This window comes from Procambarus clarkii, chromosome 94 (genome assembly GCF_040958095.1).
Source record: "Procambarus clarkii isolate CNS0578487 chromosome 94, FALCON_Pclarkii_2.0, whole genome shotgun sequence".
Taxonomy (NCBI): domain Eukaryota; kingdom Metazoa; phylum Arthropoda; class Malacostraca; order Decapoda; family Cambaridae; genus Procambarus; species Procambarus clarkii.
The window spans coordinates 9,125,172-9,141,641 of NC_091243.1; the positions used below are offsets into that span (position 1 = coordinate 9,125,172).

General features: G+C 38.5%; 1 protein-coding gene across 3 annotated transcripts in view; it reads right to left on the minus strand.

Moving 5' to 3' along the window:
• The window catches only part of Cpsf6 (cleavage and polyadenylation specificity factor subunit 6), a 53,980-nt gene that overhangs the window by 16,136 nt on the left and 21,374 nt on the right, over nucleotides 1–16,470 (minus strand). For 2 of the 3 annotated variants that reach the window (XM_069319765.1, XM_069319763.1), the window contains exons 4-7: nucleotides 10,351–10,578; nucleotides 9,615–10,116; nucleotides 6,980–7,195; nucleotides 3,069–3,146 (exon numbers count right to left, since the gene is read on the minus strand). In XM_069319765.1, the coding sequence (XP_069175866.1) occupies nucleotides 3,069–3,146; nucleotides 6,980–7,195; nucleotides 9,615–10,116; nucleotides 10,351–10,578 (1,024 nt within the window). The remainder of the gene's footprint in view (nucleotides 1–3,068; nucleotides 3,147–6,979; nucleotides 7,196–9,614; nucleotides 10,117–10,350; nucleotides 10,579–16,470) is intronic. The other variant, XM_069319764.1, reaches the window with a different exon arrangement.

Genomic DNA, 16,470 nt, shown 5'->3' on the forward strand with positions numbered 1-16,470 from the left:
ATTCTTGGAATGCTAAGAGTGATTTTTCATGATTTCTAATCTCCTTATACAATAAATATGGAATTAAAAACATTATTTGTTATTCTTTTTGTCAGATTACTGTATAGGTAAACCCCTTTTTCAGTCCACCATCATCCAAATTATGGTCACCAAAATATTTTTAAAACATTGTACTGTAATTTTTTGTTTAACATGGAATATATTACTATACATATGTTTATAAATGTTATTTTTGTAGCACAAAGAGGGAAACTTTTCCAATTATCATCTCATAAAACCTGAAATAGGACAAAGAACTGGTTTATTTCCACATATTTCCCTTTTTTTCTTTAAGACTTTTCTTTGGAGTTTGTTATTCTTCCGTGGACAATTTCCGGGGTAGTGCCTCCACCGCTTCTCAGCTCCACATCAAAATTTTTTATGGCAACTAAAATAGTTTACATTACTACATCATAATCTTTTTATTGACTGTTCAAATACAAAAATAACTTTTCCGAATAATTAAAAACTAGACCCGCTGAGGTAAAGTCCAAATTTTTACACTACCATGGCTAAACTATAGCACCTAAATTTGTTCATTTATCTTTCCTGAATTCACCATCATTTTCTCTATACATACATTCGCAAAAACAAATTTATCAACAATAGCAGACAGCTAAAGGATCGTCATAGCAATGCCACGGGAAAGGGGTTAATAATAATAATAGCCAGAATAGATTTAGTTAGTAAAAATATTTACAGTATGGCAAATTAACAGCTTATTAGCCTCACCCTAGGCACCGAAGCTCAACAGCTGTACATACATATCAACACACACACACACACAGAAAATGTTTACAATGAATAACAATGGAACAATGGGGCATGGAAGCTTGAGACTCAGATGTGTCAAAGAGATGTTACAAAATGCTCTTTTAGCGTAAGGGTAGTGAGTAAATGGAATGACCTAAAGGAGCAGATTGTAGAGGCTAATGCCATTCATAACTTGAAAAGCAGGTATGATAGGAAAATAGGCCAAGAGTCATTGCATTAGACAACCAACGGCTAGAAAAGCGGGGGGCCAAGAGCTAGAACTCGATCCTGCAGGCAAAATTAGGCGAGTACACAAATAAAAATACACAAGCAAAAATAGACACACACACACACACACAAAAACACACACGCAAAAACACTCACATAAAACACGCACGCGAAAACACACGCACGCAAAAACACGCGCACATAAAATACACACACACAAACACACACACATAAAAACACACGCACACAAAAACCACTACAAGTTTTCTTAAAATAATTCTTATGATTTATATAAAAAGCCTTCAGTGGGTTTACTTATTCTAAATCTTTATAGCAAAGACAGTCAACTCAATTAGCTTCTAGGCAGGTCCCATTATTAAAACAATGATGAAAAGTGGAAGCTACGACATTGCATGGCTGTGAGAAAACCATTATGCGAGTGAACCTTCAATCCCGGGTTCATCCAGTGATCCTTCCACCTCGGGGTCATCCAATGAACCTTCCACCTCTGGGTTCATCCAGTGAACCTTCCATCTTTGGGCTACTCCGATATTGAACCAATTTTCTTGTCTTTTCCTCTCTTGCCCTCTCACAATTTCTGTTGAACCCATCCTATTTTCTGGTATTGCATCTTCATTTTGGTATGAATGTTTGTGTGCCTTCATCGTATATTCTGCAAGATTTCTCATATGGACATTTACTTCCTTGTTTAGCAACAAGTCCAATTAAACTCATTAAAGAATTTTCTAAGTTCCCCATAGTGTCCTCCCTTGAAATCGAGTTTATCAACTGTTTCAATGTCCACATTCTCTTCTAGATTATATCGTAAAGCATATTTAATTCTCAACAGGAAATTACTCTTTCCCAAGGGAGGAAGGTACTGGATGTCAAATATCTCCTCTTCTTTCCTGGTAAATATTTTCACTTCACCATACTTGCAAAGCAAATAGAATATTACATACAGATGAGTCTCCCAAAACTTACACTGGTCTGAGCCAAGGCCATTATGGCCTTTAATTTATTTCTTGCTTTGGGATATCAAAATTGAGCCAGAGATGTTACCCTGGAGCCAAGAATATCGCACTCGAGCCTGGCATATAGCACTCAAGGCAGAGATAGCATACTTGAGTGAGACACATAACAAGACTCGGAGAACACCAATTAAGTACCGATGCTGCCCAGCTGCAATTATTTCTAGGTTATGCGGATTAGGTTTTTTGGGGGGGGGGAATGGGGGAAGGGGAATTAAGTGGATTTGGGACGTTGTTTCGAAGACTTGTCTGTATATACTGTACAACCACACACATAAACACACACACCACAACCACACTGTACACACACCACAACCACACTGTACACACACACACACAGAAATAGAGTAGACTTCCAGTTCTGTATGAAGGCACTTTACAGCTTTCAGTTTTACATAAATAAGGCAAAATAAGCATAGAAACAATAATACAGTACTAACATTTGTAAAACTTGTTATAATTGCTTAAATGCATGTACAGAACAGTATAAAGAATTTCTTACTTTCTTGTAAATACAACTGTTCACAACTGAACCAATAACAAACTATTTATACAATAATAAAATAACACATTCTTTTACTTTTGTGTTATATCATTGTACCTTCAAATTTAAAAAGGATTAATATACAGTATGTAATTTAAAAGAAATCTTGCATTTTAAACTCGTGCTTATCAAAATACTACACAAGTCAGGTATGCACAAGCCATAAAGAATTCATCCCCACAAAGAACAAGGAGTATACTGTACTTATTTATGCATATTATGTTAACACATACTTGAGAGTAAATGGATACAACACGGTAAAGGAAGCAGGAAAAGAATGGGCCAAGAAGCACTCTCATTCATTACCCTGCCATTGAAAAAGTTAAAATCTATACTCAAGCAAAAAGATACTGATCAACTGATCAAGCTGAGATGTAAGGGACTAAAACCCACACCACATCACATCCCCCAGACCAGCACATACAGGCATGCTCAGCGCATCACTGCCGCCACACATATCTGTGGTGGGGTACCTTGCATCATAGGCGGCCTCGTAGAGAGTGCCAAGTTGTGGGGTACCGAGGGGGGACTGCTCGTGGCCGGGAAGCCACCTGTTGACAAACACCACTGTAAGTTATCTGTTCCCCCCGGTGTTAAGGACCCCACCTTGCAGTTATTTTACTCAGTAAAATTGCAGTAAGACTTTAGCAGTCTATCCAAAATTATTTCAAAACTACTGAATAGTATTAGCTTCTTCCACTGAATACTTTACATTAATTTATCCCGATCAAGTAAAGTAAATGGATAAAATGAAAAAAAAACATACCATTTTGTTATTAAAACTTTATAATCCAAACCTCATTTAAATGTAATAATAATTTCTAGAACCAACTCACTGCTAAGACAATAAACTTACCTTCACTAATCAAGGTTGCAATCACTTTAAAAACCCTACTTTCAGCACTGACAAGAAATAAACTTTTTAATACTAATGTTCTTGAAGTTGACTCATACAACACTTGCTTGCAGCATTACAAACTAAATCATACCTTCCAGAGTTATTAATTTTCATAATTTAAGTGCCCAAATATATATTTAAACCAGACTTATAAAGAAATGCAAAATAAAAATGTAAAAATGTTTACATTCATTTTCTTATGAAAAATCTAAATTTGCATATACATGCAAGGCAAATACAGTGGTCCCACTATCTGAGGTAGTTAGGAGTTACCTTGCTAGATTGCAAATCTATTATTAACTTGCAAATCTATTATTAACTTCCAAATCTATTATTAACTTCCAAATTCCGAATGAACAAGACGTGGTTTACACAAAGCATAAATTGTCGTGTGTACACAAGGATCAGTAAGTGAGGTGTCGTGTTAATGTCGTACCTGCTACTCTCATAGTATTACCCGTGCATATCGTTGTCACCAAGGCTTTACTTTATTGTCACACTACATGCTCGAGCACAAAGTTTCCTCAGTGTGACTCCTCACAAACCACTGTTGTTCTACCCGCTTGTGAATTATATTCATATCACATGGATCGTACCCAAGCATCTATCATGTTATGATAAGGTACAAGAAACCAAGGAAGAAGTCTCAGGTCATTAAAAGCAATAACAGAAAAGTACACAATCCTCATGGAGCTGGAGACTGTGGGAGTTTGCCTAGATGTGCACCATTAAGAAAAAATGAAGAAAAAATTAAAGTATCTATTGCTACCTCAAGTTCCCTAAATTAAAGATGACGACATTAATGGTGAATATTTTGGGCATACTATACATTTCAAAAGAAGATAAATCCATTCTTGGGTTTAAGATCGTGAAAGATAGACTAAATCTGCTCCCTTGTGATAATACTACTAGGAATTTTAAGTAAATCACAACTAGTTTACAATACTCTGAACCTCTGAGATTTAAAAGGTAACCATTGCACTGTTCTTGGACGACTTCTGAATAGTTTGATGATAATAGTATTAATTAAAGATGTTCCTGCTGCGCATCATAACTTCCTTACTCCAACCGTTGCATAAGGATGTCATACATATTTTAGGTACATTCCTCCCTACAAGCTTATTTAGCAGGAAAAGCATTACAAAGCAAATAACAATACAGCAATTTTCCTCTCTAACAATATAACCTGTTATACCAATACCCGTGACTGACTATGTCACAGCAAGCACATGAAGTTATTCAGAAATTCCTGCTAGTTTGATTTAAGTGAGAACCCAAAAGAATTATTGGAAGTGTCACTTTTGAAGTAACATCAGTTGTGTAAAACACAGATTCTTGAGATTTCGGGGCTTAGCGTTCCCACGGCCCGGTCCTCGACCAGGCCTCCTTTTTGTTACACATCCCCATGAAGCAGCCCGTAACAGCTGTCTAACTCCCAGGTTCCTATTTACTGCTAGGTAACAGGGGCCTCGGGGTGAAAGAAACCTTTTGCCCATTTGTCTCCGCCTCCGCCGGGGAACGAACCCGAAACCTCAGGACTACGAATCCGAAGTGCTGTCCACCCAGCTGTCAGGTGTACCCACCAATATCCACCCCTGCAATTTAATACCGCCTGGCAATTCTCCCAAGAAATCCAAGCATGAGATGATGATAAACAGTAGCAAGGGTTATTCTTCTGTTTAAAACATGCAAAATTGTTTATTGTACATGCAGATACAGCATACAATATACAGATGTTATATTGAGATACAAATTGAAGAATAACTTTTTAATGTCTCTGGACCCCTAGTCTACTTTTCTTGCATGTTAAATTTACTCCAAGCAAAATTGCTATACACATGGATTTTAATAAAAGTGACCTCTACACAGATTGAGGGACCACGGTACCTCAAAAATGTAAATACAATGTGAACTTTATATGGACAAATGCATGCAAGAGGATGTTTGCATATCTGAAAAATCCAGACAAAATAAAATTGTCAGAAAAATTTCAGGATTGCTAGTATTTTTTACAAAATTTAGCACTCAGTACTATGTAACATTTATGCACCACTTCGAACTAGTCGATAATACTTTTGAGTGTAAAATGCCATGTCTTTACAAGTTGGACATTGATACTTCCCACTGGCCACAGATAATGGTTATCAGAATGTATAAGATACAGCTGTGCACATCACAAGCAATACACGTGACAAAAAGTAAAGCAATTGCTTCCTGGGTGCAAGCCACAGTCATCTACACCAGAAGACTCTGATCAAGTGTGGAAGTTTTGCTTTATGGCATTCATGCCTCTTCTTACATCTATAATGAATTCACAAAATAACAATATAATGAATTCACACAAAAAATCACACTAACATGATATATATCAATGAGAAAATCTATTGGGGCTGTGAGGCGACACAAACCCGCAACCAAGGCATTGCCAGCCGCACACTCTACCACTATAGAGTACAGATTTTCTTACTATAATGAATTATTATCATGTCACAGATGGAAAAGAATAGATAGCATCTCTCATCAAGTACATGGGGAAACCGAGTACCTGTATCACCGAATAACCTGTCCTAACCCTCATTCATAACCCTTCTACAAGAAGCCAAATGTTATCATACTATGCTGATTAATGTCCAAAGAGGTTTTAAATTTGGCTAGAAGTCAGCTTCAGCATATAAGTATACCAGGTAAAAATATAACACCAACTAAATATATTTAGATCAGAATACCTGTAGGTTATATGCACACTGCAAAATATAAACCAGAATAGTTGTAGTGTGTAAATGTACTGCAAAAATGTAAACCAGAATACCTATGGTGTACAAATATACTTACAAACCAGACATATGGTTTATAAGTACACCAAGAAAACCAGAAAAGTTACAGGGTTCAAATAAACCAGATATGTAGTTACATGCTGAAAGGTATTTAACATAACTTAAAAGACCCCATATCAATTCAAGATATAACTACTAAGAACTTTACTTTTTATAATAGCAATCCAGTTCATCCGAGGCAACTGTCTAAAACCGCAGCAAAGGGCACATGTGAAAGCAGCAAACTGCATACAAAGTGCAGTAACTATTCAGAATGTTTAACATACTGTAGCTAATTCACAGAATATTTATACCTAGGTGTGAATGTAACGAACAAACGCATGTATGGATGGATGAATAAAGGTATACAAAGTTCACACCTACTGTATTTGTTTTGTGTGGATGCAAGGACTTGCCAAGTTGTATTTGCAGGGATGAGCTACAGCTCTTGGGTCCCACTGCTCCCTCATTACTTGACAGGAGCATGGGGTTCCAGATTTCGTGTGCATGCATTTGTATATACATAAGGAACATGATACTCTCTAAATTTACCATCCATGATTTTCCTTAAGTCTTATAAGGAAGTCTTAAGTCTTCCATAAGTCTTATACTGAATCATAAAACCATTGAAAGAAATAGTACAATGAAATGTTATTTCATCATGCAAACATACCTTGTATAAAATCTGGTCTTGGTGGGGGAGCCCTTGGATCCATCGGAGGAGGAGGTCCACGAGGTGGTGGGGGACCATGCTGGCCAGGTGGAGGGCCCATGTTAGGTGGTGGCCCACGAGGGGGTGGACCATGGCCTGGTGGTGGACCACCTGGGCCTCCAGGATGCATGGGCCTCTGGATGTGACCAGGTGGGGGTGGAGGGCGGGGTCCTGGGCCTGTTGTGCAGAATAGACATAAATTATATAAAAAAAACAGCTATTTGGAATATATAACTTGTTTACATCCTGTGATCAACAGTGAGGGAGAAGTTTATTTAGTATATTAGTGTCTTCCTGGAAAAAAATGTTCCCTATAACAAATGTTATAAATTGTTGCTTTTAAGACAGAAGAATGTAATAATAAAAAACAAAAACAAAGAGACCAAAGAGCCGAAACTAATTCCCCGCAAGCACAACTAAGTGAGTACAGTACTTGAACACTGTTGTAGTCAACTATGTTTGCATAAATTGAGTTCAACATAATGTGTAAACAAAGAAGTGACAATCATAAAAAAAAAAATCCCACTTGAACATGACAGCTTCTGTCATTGCACCATGAGTCAACAAACTGCATATCTTCAGTCAACTTACCCAATGACTACACCACGCAGCTTCCAAACCCTTGTATGCCGTCGCATACAAGGGTTTGGACCATCTCTCTCATGGCTCACTTGAATTTCTACCGACTCATGTTTCCTTAATTAAGAGTAGATGGTGGGGGGGAGATATAAGACATAGGATGGCCAAATTGTTTTAAGGGCAGGTTAAGACATACATATGAATGAGTGTTTTGTGAGAGAGAGAGTATGCAATGGCAAACCACCTACTGGGAGGAGAAACAGGATGGTCATTAGGCCACACTTCACTTTCATATCTATATACTATATTTATTTTTTATTTGTATTTATTTATTTATATATACAAGAGTTCGTACATTCTTGTACAGCCACTAGCATGCATAGCATTTCGGGCAAGTCCTTAATCCTAATATTCCCCAGAATACGACCCGCCAAATCATTTAGCAACCAGGGGCCAGATTCACAAAGCATTTATACAAGTACTTATGAACCTGTACATCTTTTCTCAATCTTTGGCGGCTTTGTTTACAATTATTAAACAGTTAATGAGCTCCGAAGGACCAGGAGGCTGTTTATAACAATAACTACAGTTGATTGGGAAATTTTCATGCTTGTAAACTATTTAATAAATGTAACCAAAGCCGTCAAAGATCAAAGAAAGATGTATACGTTCGTAAGTACTTGTGTAACTGCTTTGTGAATCTGGCCTCAGGTACCCATTTTACTGTTGGGTAAACAGAGGCTACAGTTAAGGATTGATGCCCAGTAAATCCTCCCCAGCCAGGATACGAACCCAGGACAAAGCGCTCAAGAAACACCAGGCGAGTGTCCTATCACTTCATCACAGAGACTTGTAAATTATTGAATATCTAATTTTATATCCAGTCATAATCTGGCTAGAAGACTTGAAAAAATATTCCATACAGAAAGTTGGATTTTATAAATTCACTAAAAGCTGACATCAACTCTCACTACAAATATGAATGAGGAAATAAAATTTCGAATGATATAAAACTATACATGCAATACTAACACACATGGTAGGCTTCAAGTTCAAGTATGTTTAGTGAGACAAGAAAGAAATACATCTCAAAGGGATAGAGTAGCTTAGGCTATTTCTACCCCCCCCCCCAGGGTAGTCTTATGGTTCTACCATTTTACAATTAGAACAGAAAAAGAGGGTACAGGGAGTATTAACTTGCATCATGTGTATGTGTATAAATTTGGATGCTGCAATGCAACCAGGACTACATAGATCAGGTTATATAAGCAGTGCAGATTAGAAGTTAACGACATAATTACTTTCTCAAAACATAAGATGGAGAAAAACACAAAATTGCAGTACTGTACTTGACAGTTTTAAGTAATACAATAAGTTCATTTTAATATACAAAGTAGAAACTTAAAAACAAAATAAACTAAGGTATCCCTACCAAGAATATGTAAAGCTAATAAAATATTATCAACATTCAGTACAGTAATTATGTTATGCCAGTTTCCCCTCAAAACCACGACAAACGTGCCCCAGAGCACGATTGGCCGGTCCGTCTAATTACCACAAGCTTCAGAAAGCTTCCTGGCAATACGTTAGTAATGAATAAATATGATATATTTACTCATTATAATGTTAGTGCTGAATGTACAACACGAAAAAACATAATTTTAATCTGAAAAAGTATCTTTTTATAAAGAAATTAGGCGAAAATAAAAAGCTGGTGGAAGCTTTCTGAATCTTGTGTAGCTTGTGGTAGCTTGTGGTAATTAGACGGACCCCGATTGGCTGCAGAGAAGGATGGATGCTGCTCGTTTGATAACACACTACATTTTGCAACCTAGCTTGATTATTATTAATATTTTATTAATATTTTACTAAATATTTTTAGATTTCTAGTAAATGTAAATTTAATGTAATGAATACAGAATGATTTGCTTGATTTGTAAGTTATATCAAAGTGAAGTTCCATATACAGTATTGAGTGAGATCTAACAAGGCATGCCTGTTAGGCATGTAAGGTTACCTTGCATGTTGTGAGGTGGAGGTCCACGTGGAGGACCCGGGTGAGGTCCATGATGAGGACCCATACCTGGAGGCCCGTGCGGTCCTGGGGGACCATGTGGACCATGGGGTGGGCCATGGGGTGGACCATGGGGTCCACCATGGGGTCCACCATGTGGTCCATGTGGGCCACCATGAGGGCCACCAGGGGGTCCGTGTGGACCTGGAGGACCATGTGGGCCATGAGGACCGTGTGGGCCATGAGGACCACCATGTGGGCCACCATGAGGACCACCATGAGGACCACCATGTGGACCACCATGGGGGCCACCATGAGAACCATGAGGGCCAGGTGGACCTGGTGGTCTATGTTCCATTCCTGGTGGAGGCATGCCCCGACCTGGAGGAGGCATTCGAGGTCCTCCAGGACCTCCTGGACCCCCACCTGGGTGGCCACCGGGACCACCAGGACCGCCACGATGTTGGTGTTGAGGGCTTGCCCGAGTTTTGCTCTGAGACTCGAACTGCAAGACACAAAAATATAATTGGTCAATGAATGAGTCAACATGAAAAACAAATCATATCCACAAGTTTTCAATGGTCTCATCATTACAAGTTAAAAAATAATGATTGGCACACAATGTAGAAATTCTTTTTAAAAAAAAAAATCATTTCTGCCGTGGTGTGAGAAATCTGCATAAGAAATAATGTTATAACTCTTAACTCTGCTGCTGTCATTCCAGCATACTTATCCTGACCTGGTTAAGGGCCTGCTTGCTGGGAAAGGTGACCACAGGATTCATGCCGTGTATTTCCTTACGAGGTAGTTTCTCCATTACCAGCCGGCTGCTGTTCTCCGAACCCAAAGATATGGCACAGAAACCTTTACTCTGACCATTGGCACGGTTTTCAAAGAACTTAACATCCAAAAAGTCACTCACACCAAGGTTTTGGACAGCCGCGGCAATATCATTATCTGTTGTCCACTGAAAATAACACAAATCATTAAAAGAAAATACCAAACTATCTTCCTCAATATATTCTCAGTCACCTCTTAACTAAAAGCACTCTTTATACCATTATTAGTATACAATACCTTATCTTTCACTTCCCCACCACCACCATGCACCATTTTTACCTACCATTCATTTTTCACATCATGCCTCTCATGCTTACAAATTGTACTTCATCCAGATCTAACTACATTCGTTGAATAAAATACCATTCAATTAAACAATGCTGCAATTTCCATTTTCTTGTTTATACATCCACTCCACAAATGCACCACAGTATAAATTTTCCAGTCATCTCGACTAATTTTATTCCATTTTGGACATTAGTGTTCAGTATATTCGTGATTCTGTAACACTCGGCTCATATTTTCTGTTTCCATAGTTTGTCTTCATGCTTATCCACCTAACATTTCCAATTATTTCTTTAGTCTCTATACCTCTCATTGTTTTCCTAGCCTTATTCTCATCTACTTTTGAAAAATTGACGGCTCTCACTCTGCGCCAGGGATGCATTTCTGTTAAACCGTAATGTTTTGATCGAAATTAGGCCAGACACATACAGGTTATACAGCGCATGCATAATACAGTTAACATTACACAAGATAAATACAGGTGTTCCAGAGCATCTAAAATTTATTATTCTCGCAATAAAATACATAACTGAACATTACTAAATAATCCCACCACTTTTCAGCCATAAACACAGTCCATACTAAAATCTAAAATGCTTGCGAGGTTCCATCATACAAGAATGTAATCTAAAAAGTGCATAAACACACTACTGTATTGTGAGTAATCACATGATCACAGCAGGGGGTGGGCCAACCCCCATGTACGAATTCCTGTAGTTACAAAACTTTCCTTGTCCAATTATTTTGGAACAAAAACCAAAGCCACATACAGTATACTATTGCTGCAAATCTGCACTGACAAAACTTCAGCTAATCAATGGTTGACTATTTACTCATCTATCAAGAATTATCTTTTAATGACCATCCACATTTAATCTCCACACCATAACATCCTCAGTCGTCATCAGCATGCTTCAATTCCTTTACTCAAGTGAAATTATAATCAAGTAGAAAGTACGCACATCAGTCAGTACCAACAGTTTCATGAAACTTCTCACACATTACCAGGGGATTAGCTTCATGTGCAGAATAACTTGACCAAGATTCCCTCATGCTCCTTTTTTTTTTGGGGGGGGGGGGAACCTGATTTATAAGCAAAGCTATATCAAGACGGTTAGTTGTTCATAACATTATTACTGACTTGCCAAGGGAAGATAATTACAGTATAGCAAACATGGATTGGGAGGAGCAGCTTCCGAATCACACGATGCATACAGGAATTCGGCTAATCATGAAAACATTGCAGAATTCTGTCTACAACTGAAGTTTGCCAAAATCCTCCTGCATTGAGGTACCGTCCTCGTTTTATTGTTTTCTTAGTTAACTTTGCATCATCAAACATTGATTTGACTTGAACAAGTTCTTAAGTAGCCCATTCACAAACAATAGAAGTAGCAATACCCTAGGAACACTTGAGGCCAGAAAGCATGGCAGAAATGCAAAACAGGCACACCACACGATGTGTCAGATCATCACCCCCAGAGGGCATGCTGACAGTTAAAATCTCCCAAAGGGAGCACAGGCTCCAGTAACAAGTTCAACAGGTGTTTAAGATCAGGAAGAAAAAGCACAACATGTGGAGGTAGATGAATGGAACAGACCGTGTTCCATTTACTCACAAAGATTCGGGCAGAAGTGTGTGTGGAAAAAAAATTACTTAGTAGTTAGTAACAGTTCATTGATTGACAGTTGAGAGGTGGGCCGAAAGAACAGAGCTCATGCCCCGCAAGCACAATTAGGTGAATAGAAGAGGAATGAATGTTCAACTGAAAAACCACAGGTACAAAGGAAATATCATTTCAAATCAAGAAAGCAGTAGAGTTCAGTGTCCCAACAAAAGCTGGAGGGAAAGAGGGAAAGCCAACCACTGAAGTGACCAAGATGAGTGCCAAGAGTCTGCTCCTGGAGGCATACACATAGCGGTGATCTCTGTGAGATCAGAAGTTGGAGTTCATGAAAATTTACATAAAAACCACATATATTCCATTAAGAATAGACAGTAAAGAACAGATAAAACAGTAATTCCTATCCCCCATGCTCTTACTAGCATAGTACTTTCTTACACCTCAGCTTGTGTTATCATTTTTCAGGTGTGTGTTCATATGCATCTCTAATTATGCTTGTAGGGTCAACTGTAGTCCGATCAGTTGTCATGTTATACAATTGACTTTTTTTTTCCCCCAATTTTAAAGCGTTGAATAGAGCTGGCTTCAAATATTTAATTTCTTACTACTTAATCAGTTGTCACAAAAATGAAGCCTTTTTTTATATATCCCTGACACATTCTCTAGTAGGCACCCTCGTCTTCCTATCATCCTGAACATTTTGTCTGCTCTGACATTAATGTTTCTAAAATAAAATCTCTAGATTCCATATCAATCTTGTGGGAACCTCAAAATAAACTTTCATTAGGTAAGGTCTCCAAGTATACACTGTACATTCTAGTATAGTACTATACCAGGCTTTGAAAGTTACTAAATTAATAATTCTTATGAGAAAATCAATAGGAGCCGTGATGAGGATTCGAACTTATGCTCTAGGCATTCCCAAGAACACGCCTTAAGACAACTAGGCCACGGCATGGTCAAAAGGATTGCAACCCTGGGATTCTACAGTCCACAACGGTTCCAGAGGTTTTCACTGAAGCCGAACCAGGATTTTACACAAACCCCCCCATGTACAGTGGCTCTGTCGTCCAAGAATTCTACCCCTGACGCTTCCACTTTCAATACACACAGAAATCACACTGTGATGAGTCAATGAGAACAGATTCCCAGGTTGCAATCCTTTTGATTATGCCATGTTCTAGTTGTCCAAGGCGTGTGCTTGGTAATACCCAGAGCATAGGTTCGAATCCTCATCACGGCTCCTACAAATTTTACCCAACTCTGTCAGCTGTTAATGTACATATCCTTACTTATTAATTCTTACTAAATAGCATTTGTAGATATGGAAGATTAGCTCTTGGACTTGCCTGTTTGACTTCCAATATTTGATGAAATTGAAATTTTTAAATGCTACCATCTGCTCCAAAAGATGTGAAGAGAAGAGAATTCTTTGCCCTCTTCTCCTAGTGCATTAAGACTTTTTGTGTATGGAAACCTAATTCTGTTGGCTGGAGGGCAGTGTGTTTACTGCATTTGGGAAAGGAGTGTGTAAGGGTGCATGTGTCAGTAATGAGAGGGCACGTGTCAGCAATGAGAAAGCATGAATGCATGCGCATTTGATGCATGTATGTAATTACCCAAGTGTAGTTACTGAACAAGAGCTACGCTCGTGGTGTCGTGTCTTCCCAGCACTGTCATATAATGCATTGAAATTACCAACAGTTTTGGCCTCCACCACCTCACCTAATGTGTTCCAACTGTCTACCACTCTGTTTGCCAAAGTAAAGAAATTTTCTTAAATTTCTCCAGCAGCTTTGTTTAGTTAGTTTAAATCTACAACCTCTTGTTCTCGAAGTTCCAGGTCTCAGGAATTTATAAATTTAATCGATACCTGTTACTATTTTGTATGTAGTGATCATATCGCCTTTTTCTTCTATCTTCTAGTTATGGCATATTAAATGCCTCTATCCTCTGCTCATAGCTCTTGTCTTTCAGTTCTAGGAGCTGAACTATACATACTTAGTGGCATGTATTTGCACCTTTTCCAGTTTGTTGATGTGCTTCTTAAGATATGGGCACCATACAATCGCTGCATATTCCAGCTTTGGTCTAACAAAAGTTGTGAACAAAAGCTGTAATTACCTAAGTGTAGTTACAGGATGAGAGCTACGCTCGTGGTGTCCCATCTTCCCAGTACTCTGTCATTTAACACTCTGAAATTACTGACGGTTTTGGCCTCCACCACCTTCTCACTTAACTTGTTACAACCATCTACCACTCAGTTTACAAAAGTCAATTTTCTTACATTTTTCCGGCAGCTTTGTTTCATTAGTTTAAATCTATGACCTCTTGTTCTCGAGGTTCCGGGTCTCGATAATTCTTCCCTATTAATTTTATCGATTCCTGCTACTATTTTGTATGTAGTGATCATATCGCCTCTTTATCTTCTATGTGTTGAAGATGAAAGGACATGTACATAGACAAAAAGGGTGTGTTGGGGATGAAAAGGTGTCTGTTGGGATGAAAGGGGTGTATGCTGGGGAAAGGGGTGTATGCTGGGGAAAGGGGTGTATCTGGGGGTAAGGGATATATGCTGGGGGGGGGGGGGGGAGTTTATGTCGGGGGAAAAAAAAAAAAGTTAATACCGAGGGAAAAGGTTTATGCTGGGGGGAAGAGTTTATGCTTTGAGAAATGGTTTATGCTGGGGGAAAAGGTAAATGCTATGGGAAAGGGTTTATGCAGTTTAAGCTGGAGGGAAGGGTTTATGCAGTACAAAAATATATATAGTGTATGTAGGGACAGAGTGTATGTAGGGGAAAAGTATCAGTCATGTAAATGGTGCACTGTAGATTATGATTTCTTGTATCAATACAATATTTATTCTTATAATCCGTTTACAAATACAGTGACACCTCGGCTTACGAATGCCCCTATTTACGAACTTTTCAGGATACGAGCCCAATTTCTTCGTAAAATTTGAATCGGGTTACGAGCTTTGCCTCGAGTAATGTAGTTTGTTGATACGAGTATGGGCACCCTAGCGCGTAGTTCCTGGTAGCACGGTCGCCCGCACTTCCGTTTTCCAGTGCCTCCCGCTTAGTGGCGATCGCGCTTGAATTCTTTGTAAAAAATTCTATTTTTTTTTTGTACTTTCTTGGGTTCCGAGCATAAAAGTAATTATTATATATCATGCCATGGGTCCCAAGAAAGTCAGTGGTAAGATTCAACCTAAGAAACTAGTTGTGAGTAGAGGATGTCCCTTCCTCATTGAGAAAATGTGTGAAGTAGGGGAAGAACTGCAATGCTTTGTTGAAAAAACTCTCCCAGATAAAGATGTAGCAGACCATTGCATTGACCTTTTAAATGACAATGTTATGTCTCACTACAGACAAATGTTAAAATGTTGGGAAAAACAAGTGTGAACAAATCACACTTAAATGAAATGTGTGTAAAAACAAGTGTCTTTAGACAGATTCTTAGTAAGACAAGCAAGCAGTGAGCCACAATCAGGTTATTGATGTTATGATGCCTGATGTTATAATGGATGGGAATTCCCCTTCCAAACAATAACACCTCTCCTCCTCACTGTCTTCCATACACCAAGTCATATCAATAGAGGCAAGCTATAGCTTGTTCATACTACAGTATAGTACTAAATATTTGTGTGAATTAGGTATGAAATGTATTTGAAGTTAATATTTTTTTGAGTGTGGAACGGATTAATTAAATTTACATTGCAGATGAGGAGTCACAATAACGTGACTGAAAAATGTTAACCAAACCACACACTAGAAAGTGAAGAGACGACAATGATTCGGTCCGTCCTGGACCATTATCAAGTCGATTGTGATGAGAGGATGATGATGATAAAGATTAAGCCACCCAAAAGGTGGCATAGGCATGAATAGCCCGTAAGTGGTGGCCCTTTAGAGCCATTACCAGTATCAAGAGCTGATACTGGAGATCTGTGGAGGTGTGACTGCACCCTGCGTGACGAGAGATGTCTCCCGTGGATGAGAGAAAGGAGGCAAAGGCAATAAATAGGCAAGAGAGAGGTGAGAAGGAAATCTTAATTAAAGGAAGAAAAAAGCAAGGCAACAGGTACGGACGGTAAGGTATAATAAAGG